The sequence below is a fragment of the Siniperca chuatsi genome, linkage group LG3 (genome assembly GCF_020085105.1).
Source record: "Siniperca chuatsi isolate FFG_IHB_CAS linkage group LG3, ASM2008510v1, whole genome shotgun sequence".
Lineage (NCBI taxonomy): Eukaryota > Metazoa > Chordata > Actinopteri > Centrarchiformes > Sinipercidae > Siniperca > Siniperca chuatsi.
The window spans coordinates 7,477,457-7,488,878 of NC_058044.1; the positions used below are offsets into that span (position 1 = coordinate 7,477,457).

At 41.3% G+C, this 11,422-nt stretch overlaps 1 protein-coding gene across 2 annotated transcripts; it reads left to right on the forward strand.

Annotated features, from left to right (window-relative positions):
• Nucleotides 1–234: 234 nt before the first annotated feature.
• On the forward strand, nt 235–10,988 carry LOC122873651 (beta-1,3-N-acetylglucosaminyltransferase lunatic fringe-like). 2 transcript variants are annotated; one of them, XM_044190658.1, is made up of 8 exons: nt 235–766; nt 5,497–5,545; nt 6,026–6,128; nt 6,215–6,368; nt 6,763–6,848; nt 6,948–7,107; nt 7,189–7,302; nt 8,581–10,988. In XM_044190658.1, the coding sequence occupies exons 1-7, from the start codon at nt 398–400 to the stop codon at nt 7,288–7,290; spliced, it is 1,023 nt and encodes a 340-aa protein (XP_044046593.1). In that variant the 5' UTR covers nt 235–397; the 3' UTR covers nt 7,291–7,302; nt 8,581–10,988. The 2 variants fall into 2 exon arrangements, with proteins under 2 accessions (XP_044046593.1, XP_044046592.1); XM_044190657.1 differs by having other exon boundaries at nt 238–766; nt 7,217–7,302.
• Nucleotides 10,989–11,422: the final 434 nt, after the last annotated feature.

The window sequence follows — 11,422 nt, forward strand, 5'->3', positions numbered from 1 at the left end:
ATTGTTTGTCGTTCTTCTTTCTGCAAACACTTTGTATCTTCTGTTTTGTAAATTGCTATATACAGTTAATGAAGTTTGCTTGCTTGCTAGAGTCATGTCAGTCTATGCTGCCAGGTGGATGTTCCAGAGACCTCGCCGCCTCTTTGCTGCTTAACCCTGCCCACACCGAGCGCTCAAACCGGCCATTGGTTGAACTAGGCGCCGTCCTGCCCACTGGTGGAGTTTATAACTTCACTGTATAATAAAGGAGCGAGTCACACATTTGGAAGGTCATCCACGGAAGGAGACAGACTTGTGTCTGCACTGAGGGGATGTTGTTAAACTGAAGAAGTTTAAATAGTTTCATAGACTTTCCTTTGTCCATGAACGAAGCTGTAAAACCTTCCAGTCCGTCACAATGTGGAAACCCGCCGGTGGATCAAAAAGCACCTTCAGCTCAGCAGCAGCACCCCGCGCTGCTGCCGCCGCGGTCACCTGTCTGCTCGCGACCGGGATGCTGGTCGTCACACTCGGAAACCCGAGCAGCGGAGACCCGGTGGAGCCTTTAGCTGCAGCGACGAGCGGAAAAGTTTTCTCGGCGTATTTCAGGAAACTGACCCGTGAGAGGAGAGCGATAAGCGGCCCCCCGCAGAGAAGCGCTCCCCCCGGGCCGGTGGAGCATCTCTCCCCGGCCGATCTGTTCATAGCGGTGAAAACCACCGGGAGATATCACCGGCAGAGACTGGACCTCCTGCTGGACACCTGGATCTCCAGAAACATGCAACAGGTGAGCCAGTGGGGTGGTACTAGAGGATACCTGATCCTTGAAAACAGTTCAGCTTAATTTCTTACAGGAACATGTCAAAGATCAGGCGACACAGACAAGACTTTATAGCTTCAGTTAAAATCATAGAAATGGGATTTTAAGTTAATAATCAACAAAAACATGACTTGAACATGGCTATTGCAGCTGTTCGAAAGACTTCTGCATGCTTCAGTTTGGAGTGTTAATGTTGGTCCAAACCATTCAGAAAGTGAATAATCATTAGCCTTTACATGATGTTGTTTTGTGCAATTCCTAGTCACACAATGTGAGAATAAACAGGCTACCAGATAGTATGTTGAATTTACTTTTAAATCGTTGAGTTCTTGTGTTGTGTTAATGTGATTTATCAGCTGGTGAAGGGTTGCATGAAGGGGAATTTGTCTTGAACCCTTTCATGTCAGACCACTGCTGATAGATTAAGATTATCTGGCCTAATGCAAAGTGTGGATAGGATAGTAAAGGTTTCCTTCACCTCCTGCTGCAATTGCAAGCAAGTTATAAACCCCCTGCACTGGCTCTTTGATCCCGCCTGCCAGTGAATTGTAAAACAGAGATAGAGGCCTTTTGTAATGTATGAGAGGGAGATCTGAGGGCTAACAGGCAGATCACACTGCTGCTAATGTGTTGACATAATACAGGCAGGGGACATAAAGAGGAAAGACTATACTGGAGGACTCAGATGGATGAATGAACCCTGGATTTCATCAAGTCGTCTCAATGAGATGCAGATTTGTTTCAAGACTGCAAATACAATAAAACAATTGTTCAGTTGTAGTTCTGCATGTCATCAACATGCAGAGATTTACTGTAGTCTGCATTATAAAAGCCAGCTTCAAACATCATTAAAACTGAGAAATCATGGCTTTGAAATAGTTGAAGAAGCACTTTGCAGTTTCAGAGGTGGAAAGGAACAAAATATAAGTATAAGTTTAAGGTATTTGTACTTTTTGTTCATCTTTCTGTGTGAATGTGATTCAATGCCTATAAACAACAGCAGACAAATAAGTTTAGACGGTGGTCCACCTGGACCAGGTTCAACCCTTACACCCTAATTCTAACCCTAGCCAGTAAAACAGGAGCCATTCTTTAGCCTGAGTACTTTCACTTCTGATACTTAACTGCTCATATTTGTGTTTTACTCAAGTACTTCTTTGAATGCTGGACTATTGTTTTTTTTACTTAAGTAAATAATCTGAATAGGGCTGCAACTAATGATGATTTTCATTTTTGATTAGTTTACCAATTATTTGCTTGATTAATTGCTTAAAATTGCGAAAAATTCCCTTCACAAGTTCCCAGAGTCCAAGTTGCTGTCTTGAGATGTCTTATTTTTTTATCCAGCCAACAGTCTAAAGCCCAAAGATATTCAGTTCACTATCGTAGAAAAGTAAGAACACCAGAAAATGTTGATATTTGAGAAGCTGGAAATTTTTGCTTGAAAAATTAAATAAATTAAATTAAAAAACATTGGATTAATCAACTAATCATTGCAGCTGTAGATCTGAATTCTTCTTCTGCCACTGATCATATTAGAAACCATCTTTTTCAAGTCATTAAACCACCAGTCCTGTGATCTGGAGGAGTTATAACATGACTACTGGATTTGAAAGAGAGACTTTGGGCACGGGGGTTCAGCTGTAGAACCTCACAGATAAATATTTGAGATCAAATGGTACGAACAGACAGCTTTTTGGTCTGAATCACAGCGGTGAGTGAGTCAAAGATGAATCTGTTGCTATAAAACACATGGGACTGTGGTAAACTGCACCCAGCGGCTTCAAAGCTCGTAATCGAATGCAGACATGACTGTGGACTGTACAGCGGTCGTTCTGATTTCCATTTAAACCTCAGTGTTTGAGGTTTCTCCTGCTGCACTGAGACTGTTGACATGTAAATAGAGTTTATGTAGGGGAAATCAGCTGGTGTGTGTGTGTCTGACGCATTCCTGCATCTGCTCTCACGGTCAGGTGTGTGTAACTCTACCTGTTTCCCAGACACACCTCTATACTATAAGACTGCTGAGTAATGGAAAAACAGCAGCACACACACATTCTCACAGTGTTACCTTCACAAACACAAATGCCCTGGGAACTCAGCAGATTTGTCATGGGAAGTAAAAAATGTGTCTGATCACAAGAGTAAACACACACACACACACACACACACACACACACACACACAGACACCACTTTCTCCTGCCTCAGTTGTTGTTGCCACTGTTTCCTGTGTTGTAAAGCTCAACTCCTGGAGAACAACCGACCCTCCAACCCCCCTCAAAACCGCATTTTCTCTTCACTCTGACCCCCCCCCCGCCTTCCCAGTTTGGCCCGAGCGTACACTGGTATGACACAGATACACACTCACACAGACACAGAAACTGACTCCTCTCTAGAGGCTTAAGAGGCTCACACTGGGGAAAAAAAGACTGACAAAAACTCACAGCTGGCTGGACTCTCCATTTTTTTTCCCCCATACTCTCTCTCTCTCTCTCTCTCTCTCTCTCTCTCTCTCTCTCTCTCTCTCTCTCTCTCTCTCAACTACAGGCAGTGATGTGATCATGCACTACTTGCACCAAAGATTTATTATTGAATTTATGCTGCATGGCAGGAAGGTTGCAAAATGGAATCCCTCTGAGCCTGGTCTTTTTCACTGGGGGTATTAGGACACGTTTTTTGTTACTGTCCCGGTACTCTAGCATATTGGCTTTGAAATGAAACATTGACTATGAGGTTAAAAAGCTCTGACTTTTAGCTGTAATTTGAGGATGTTCAAAAACACATCAGATGAACAAGGGGTGGCTGTGGCTTGGAGGAAGAGCGGGTCATCCACTAATCGAAATCCTGGCTTCCCCCAGCCCACATGTCGAAGTGTCCTTGGGCAAGATACTGAACCTGAAATTGCTCCCGAGGGCTGTGCCTTCAGTGTGTGAGTGTGTGTGACTGAATTAGTTTCTTTGTACTGATGAGCATGACTTGGCATCAGTATGTGATGTGTAGTGTGAAGCGCTTTGAGTGGTCGGAAGACTAGAAAGACACTACAAGTACAGTCCATTTACAAAGTATGAATTATAGATCTTTTAGGACACAGAAATTAAATAGACAAGTTAACGCAAACTTTAAAATTATGTCATTATATTTATTATGTGGTGTCCTTTGCAGTCAATTAATGTCTGAAGGCTAACATACACAAACATAAGCAGACTTTTGGCATCTTTCCTGCTGATGTTCTGCCAGGCTTTTACTGCAGCAATCCATTAAGTATTAATCTGTTGATTTGCAGGTCTTGGCATCTATGTTGAAAACTGAAAGTTTTACAGACTTCAAGGACACATGCAGCCATTGTTTTACCAACATTTAAATGACTGTATTTAATTGTTAAGCAGGTCTTTACAACCAAATTTATCCCAGTTTTAACTTAGACACCTAAATGTTTTTAGCCATGCTGGCGGCATGGCTCTGTGGCTGGCAGTGTCAGTCTGTTGGTTGGTCGGTCCGCCACTTTAGTCCAGACTGAAATATCTCAACAACTATTGGATAGATCGCCATGAAACTTTGTACACACATTCATTGTCCCCAGAGGATGACTTGTAAATGTGGTCCCTTCACTTTTCATCTACCTCCATCATAAGGTCAACATTTATCCTATACTTGGGTTTATGACCAAACACCTGCAAAACTCATGACATTCCCATCAGCCTCAGCTGTGCTTTGTGTTTAGTGCTAATTAGCAAATGTTAACATGCTAACACGCTAAACTAGGATGGTGAACATGGTAAACATTATATCTGCTAAACATCTGCGTGTTAGCATTGTCATTGTGAGTTGCTAGCATTAGCATTTAGCTCAAAGCACTGCTGTCCTTAAGTATAGCCTTACAGAACTGCTAGCATGGCTGTAGACTCGTAGTCCTGTTTAACCTGAAAATCACCAAAATCGTGCTTATTGGCTATTATTACCTCTTGTTGCTTGTTTTGGGGGAATTTTTGTTTTCAGGTCTTCAGCAAATGAAACTGCTTGTCAGTAGGACTGAGGTCATGTGACTGACTTGGACAAGAACATTACACTGTTTGGCCATAAAAACTCTTTGGATACCTTGTCTATTATATTTTCAGGATCATTTCCCTGCTGCATTGTCCTAAAATGTGGGGACTTTGTATAAAGTCCTTCATTTTTCACCCAATATGGATGTAAACAACCTAAAATTAAAGCTGAGGTTCAGCAATTTAACCTTTATTGTCATTGTTTCATTTGTCTATTGTCCTGGAAGACAGAGCCAACACAATGTTTACAGACTGCTCTGCATGTGCACCCAGGGTGTGTGTTTACTTCCTGTGGAAAGTTGAGGGGTCTGCATGGCTTCCTGAGTGCGCAGTGGCCCTTAACCCTGTCACTCATCACATAAACACTCGTACACACACATACATGGCTACAGAGTTGAGACCAGCTGCTCTGCTGCTGATAGACAAGAGGCTAACCTTTGTCTTGGCCTCCATCCAATATCAGCATTGCTTGCTGCTGTTGCTGTGTGTCTTGGTGTGTGTGTGTGACCGAGGAAACAGGTGGAGTCTCACCTGAGATCATGAACAATCATCCACGAACAATGATGGTGGAGCAGTGAGAGCTTCAGTATGATGGTCACTAAAGGCTGCTGGAATAACATGAACTGTGTGTGTTTGTGTTTTTTTTCCACAGACGTACGTGTTCACTGATGGAGTGGACGAGAAGCTGAGGACAAGGATGGGTGAGCTGCACACACACACACACACACACACACACACACACACACACACACACACACACACACACTCACAGAGCAGTTTTGCTGAGTAGCAGCAGTGTTATCTGCAATCTGTGAGCAGGAAAGCAGGAACCAGGCTGCTGACTGGGCAATAATATGTTTCCATGAAGTACAGGAAGTCCCTTCAATTTAATCAACTCCAACAGTTCCTCATCTTACTCATGGAATTGTTTTACTTTCAATGAGGTATTCTTTTCACTATCAGACACATTGTACAACTCTGAGGATATTTTATTAGGGTGTTTTCAAGCAGTCGGGTTATAATGGGATAACGTTTTTAAACCGCTTTCTTGCTTCTGAAACAAATATTTAGTCAATGTTGCTTCAACAAATAAACATCTTTCTTAACTTATTTCCTATTATAATTCTAATGATTACTATGTCAGGGTTGGTTATTGATTTTTGTTTGTTATTGATTATCAGGAGCTCACCTGATCAACACCAACTGCTCAGCGGCCCACAGTCGTCAGGCCCTCTCCTGTAAAATGGCTCTGGAATATGACACTTTTATTAAATCTGGCAAGAAGTAAGACGCACTCCACGCACACAGTAAAACACACACACTTGTCATAAACATACGGAAAAAGCCTAACTCCGTGTCATCTGTTGCAGGTGGTTCTGTCACGTTGATGATGATAACTACCTGAACATCGGCTCCCTTCTGAAACTCTTGTCTCAGTACAGTCACACACAGGACGTTTACATCGGCCGGCCCAGCCTCGAACGACCAATAGAGGCCACGGAGAGGCTCGGCACCACCGAAATGGTAAACTTTAATTGGTTGTGTCTCCCAAAACTTGATATGATTCGATTTGCAGCGGCTCAGGCAGCTTCACCTTAACATTGAATTCCAAACCTTAGCATAGTTAGAGATGCTGTATATTCCACTCATGTAGCGATGCAGCGTCACATCCTCCTTGCTCCATCACTAAAATATGCATCTAGATCTGAGTCCCTGGGTAGTCTCTCGCTTCCTAAAAACATTCATTTAAGTTGCACAAAGTAAAAAGTGATCAAAGAAACATCAGTTCACTCTGGTTTTCTCCTGCGCTCAGCAGTTTCGTTTGTCCTTCACTGCTCCCAAGGCTGAAGCATAACGTACAGCGCTGTATGATTACACCACCTTCATTTATAATGTATATGTGTGTGTTTGTGTGCAGAAGCAAGTGCGCTTCTGGTTTGCGACAGGAGGAGCAGGATTCTGTCTGAGCCATGGCCTCGCTCTCAAGATGAAACCCTGGGCGAGGTAAATCTTCACTTGGATAAATTATGAGATATTTTTGGTACTGTGTCAGCTATATCATCAAATCTCTTTCTTATGCTCTCTACTTCTTTCTCTGTCTAGTGATGGCACTTTCATGACGACAGCTGAGCACATTCGCCTCCCGGATGACTGCACTGTCGGTTACATCGTGGAAGCACTGCTTGGCATGAGCCTCATCCGCTCAGCGTTGTTCCACTCCCACCTAGAGAACCTGGGACTCGTGTCAGACATATACAGCCAGGTACACACACACACACACTTACACACACACACACACACACTCACACAAACAGACTTTCTGATCTGCCAACTGTCTAAACAGCTTGTGTTTTTGTTGTCCCCTCCTGTAGGTAACTCTCAGCTACGGCACAGTGGAAAACAGCAGAAACACTGTCAACCTGAAAGGACCATTTTCAATAAATGAAGATCCTACCAGGTAAAACATCTGTGTGTGTGTATCGGTGTATGACAGTTGAGTTATTTTGTTTTTTCGAAATGCAGGAAGGAACACAGTAGAAAGCAGTGAAACATCTGGAGCTACAAGTAACGATTATTTCATGAATAATCGATTAATCGTTTGGTCTATAAAATGTCAGAAAATAGTGAGAAATTCTAAATTTCCAATAGGTTGTTTGATCAACAATCCAAAATGCAAAGACATTCAGTTTATTAACACATAAGACAAAGAAAAGCATCAAATCCTCAAAATTGAGAAGCTGGAATTAGAAAATATTTGGCATTTTTGCTTAATTAATCAGCTCTCACAATAGTAATTGATCAGCCAATTAATCAATTAATTGTTTCAACTTTATTTATGATTACTCGTCTAAGTGTCCAACTTTTATTTTTACTGTTTAAATAGACGTATGCTAAATGCTAATGAAGAAAAAGATGAAACTTTGATTTAGCCTGTGAATACAGGCCCTGAAAAGGGCAGTCTTGTGTTTTTGTCCAAAAGATCCAGTTTACGATAATCAGTCACAAACACAAAAGGTGGCCTTCTCTTTGAATATTTTACAGTAGAGGGGCGATAACACATCACTGAGAGGAACAACATTCATGCTGACATTACAGGCAAACAAAACAATACAACGGATAAAACAAAAACTGATCTTATCTTAAGTCCTTCCTGACATTTAGGGGATTTCTTTTTTATTTGTCCCCCTTCCCTTCTTTCTTTCTTTTGCTTTTTATTTTTCCCCTAGTTAGTAATTGTATCATTGTGTATTCAATGGGGCAAATTTTCATTATTTGTGTACCTTATCAATAGACACGGATGGCAGTGTGCCTAGAGGGTGGGAGGGAGGGCTAAAGGTAATGAAATAAGCTTGCTGACCTATTTGCGGACGGGTTAATTGAAAAAAGATTAAAAATCTTTTCAAACAATCAATAATACCTTGTGTATATTGTATGTTTTTTTTATATTTCCGACATGGTCCTGCAGCTGCTCTGATTCAGGAAGAGCTCTAGTTTTAAAACATGTATACTACAATTCTCCTTTATGTAAGCACTTCTCAGTGTGTATGTTTTACTACTATGACAAGTTTCCTGGCTTTGTTCATTGTTTCTGTGTGTGTATGTGTGTGTGTGTGTGTGTGTGTGTGTGTGTGTGTATGGATGTATGCACACGACTAATTGTATTCACGGCCTTATTTTGAAATCCCCAGTTGCCGGCTTCCAGGCATTGTGACACTCATTTCCCTCTCTTTCTCAGGTTCAGGTCGATCCATTGTCTGCTGTACCCAGACACTCCTTGGTGCCCCAGCCCCCGGCGACTTTAACACCCATCCAGAGACACAGACTGACTGAATAAGTAAATGTCTGCCTACACTCAGTTTTGTCTGATGGAGGAGGAAATCATTACAGCCATCCAGGAATAACAAGAGGGAGTCTCACTGCTGCCCACCTCCCGAGTGCTGAAGAATCTCGGAAACATTTGGACATAAACGTTTTCCTCATGTCCCACAGCAGTCTGAGTAGTAGACTGACTTTTTAGGAAGGACAACTTTTTTTTATTAGTTTGACACCTGAACTCTGTTGGGTGTCAAAAGGCCAAAACTTGCAACAAAAGAAGAAGGCTAAAGGTCAAAAATCTTGGATGAATGAAAAATGGAGCAACAACTCTTCTTAGATCCCGAAGAAAAGAAAATTTAAAGTTTGACCTGAGGGTGCCAAGCCATGTTGTTACCTAAATCAAAAGGGTTTATTAAGTCGTAGAGCTGAGCTTGAGCCTGTCCTTTGTCATTTTCAGCTCTTGTTTGTTAGCTTCAGCTGTGCATTGAGCTTAATGCTATCATTAGCATGTAATGTTGAGACTTAAAGGGTAATTCTGGTCTATTGTTGCTTGCTTCTTTATTTTTGGCCATCATTTTATCCGTTATGATAACATTGTCCTCTCCAAAGTAACTGCTGAGATCTGGGAAAACGGTGACATAGCTTAAGTCAGACGTGGCAAGAAACAGGAGCAGTCAGTCAGTCAGATTATTGATGAAATTGTTGTTTATACACTTTTTGTAGGGACTAAACAAATAAGATGTAACATGTTAAATTAGTGAGCTTTAGAGGTGCTGGGAGGCAGATTTTGTTACCTTTTGACAGAGCCAGACTAGCTGTTTCCCGTCTTTATGCTAAGCTAAGCTAACCGGCTGCTGGCTGTAGCTTCATGTTTACCAAACAGAGCGTGAGACAGAGAGTGGTATCAATCTTCTCATCTAACTCTTGGCAAGAATGTGAAAAAGCTAATTTCTTCAAATGAAGAAAACACTTTATTTGGAGGTAAAACTGAAACACGTGAAATGTCGGTAATAATCCCATTGCACTGGAAAACGGTGTACACACACAACTGAAGGTAAGGAGATGATTTGACTAACCTGAGGGTTTGTTTAAAACTTGATCTTCCGACTGCTTGAGTTTCTTGCCCCTCCAAAACTTCTTTTTAGTGATGTTAAAAAGATACAACTCTAAACTGCTCCTGTTTAATGTAGCCTGTTCTGCTTTTCCTCACATTCTCATACATCTCCGGTGTCTTCTCTATTCTCTTATCACCCCTACATGCTCCAGTTTGGATTCAGTACATGGCACTGTTACAATAAATAGATGAAGTAATCAACACAGAAATGCAGAAGGAACAAATCATCATTTTTCAGCATAATGAGGCAAAAAACATTAGGGGGATTTTGATGGTGTTATAGAATCCAGATTCCATGTCTGAAGTTTTATCTTGTCAGTGTTAAGTATTATCTTTTCTCTGAAGTATATCATAATGACTGAGCACTTTGCAGTTTTATTTCTGCTGTTTGCATTTCATCATATGATAAAAGGACGTTAGAGAAGAAGTTGACATTTTTGGGAAATGCGCTCATTCATTTTCTTAACGCGGGTTAAGAGAACATTGATACCACTCTCATGTCTGTACGCTAAATATGAAGCTACCGGTTAGCTTAGCTAATTGGAAACAGCTAGCCTGGCTCTGTCCAACATATTCCCCTGTAAAACCACAAACAAAGCAAGCGAGATATAACAATTAATTAGTGAGCTTTAGAAGTGCTGGTAAGCAGGTTACCCTCAGACAAAACCAGGCTAGCTGTTGTCACCAGTCTTTATGCTAAGCTAAGCTAACTGGCTGCTGGTTCCAGTTACATATTTACGGTACAGACAGGAGAGTGATATCGATCTTGTCATATAACTCTTGTCAAGATGAACAAGCTATTCTTTTAAAAACTCAGTATGGACTAATTTCATTTCCTAAACTTATCCAGTGAGGCCTCTGTTACAAAATGTTCTTGTGAAAAGGTGGATATCACCTGTCTTTATACATTTAAATGTGTGGATTATGATTGTTAATGATGTTAGACTGCTTTTAAACATTATACATTAGCAGTGTAACAAAGAGATCCCCTTTGAGGTTTTATTGACAAGTGACTCATGTTGGGTCGTCTTCTATCTTTCTGTGAATTCAAAGCAGTTGTTACAACTGAATGAAAGTCATTAAGTTAAATTCTCCCATGTTAAATTAATGTATATGATGAACCGTTGCTTCTGAAGCGTACATGCTCTCTCCAGTATCTGGATTGTATGTAGACATTAAGGTTGAAGTCAATAAAAACAGTTTTCGGTCAAATACTTGAATGTGTTTCTGAAGATTGTGTGCTGTAACACTCTGTGGGATTTTAAATGGGGTTGTAAGGGACACCGCTTCGACCTTTCACCTCTGATCTTGTTTATGAGCTGTTGGGTTCCTGTCTGGAGACCCCATCACACACACAGAAACAACAGCAGTCCTCTTATCTGATCAAGCCATACACATGGCCCTGGAGAGATAAAGGCAAAACATTAGCTGTGTGTGTGTGTGTGTGTGTTTCTTTCATGTTCTTATATCCCAGTGGGGACCTGAATGCACACTAACCCCAAATTGAGGTCCCCATGGGTAGAGACTGCTTTTTGAGTGTTAAGACTTGGTTTTAGGGTACAGGTTACAGTTAGGTTAGGGTTAGGGTAAGGGTTAAGGTTAGGCATTTAGTTGTGGTGGTTAGGGTAAGGGGCTAGTTAAAGCATTA

What these genes read in the sequence shown, in the direction of transcription:
- LOC122873651 (XM_044190657.1), top strand. Translation starts at nt 398, where the DNA reads ATGTGGAAACCCGCCGGTGGATCAAAAAGCACCTTCAGCTCAGCAGCA. An exon ending in GGCTCGGCACCACCGAAATG is followed by an intron (nt 6,369 to 6,762) that starts GTAAACTTTAAT and finishes GTTTGTGTGCAG; the next exon opens with AAGCAAGTGCGCTTCTGGTT. An exon ending in ATAAATGAAGATCCTACCAG is followed by an intron (nt 7,303 to 8,580) that starts GTAAAACATCTG and finishes TCTCTTTCTCAG; the next exon opens with GTTCAGGTCGATCCATTGTC.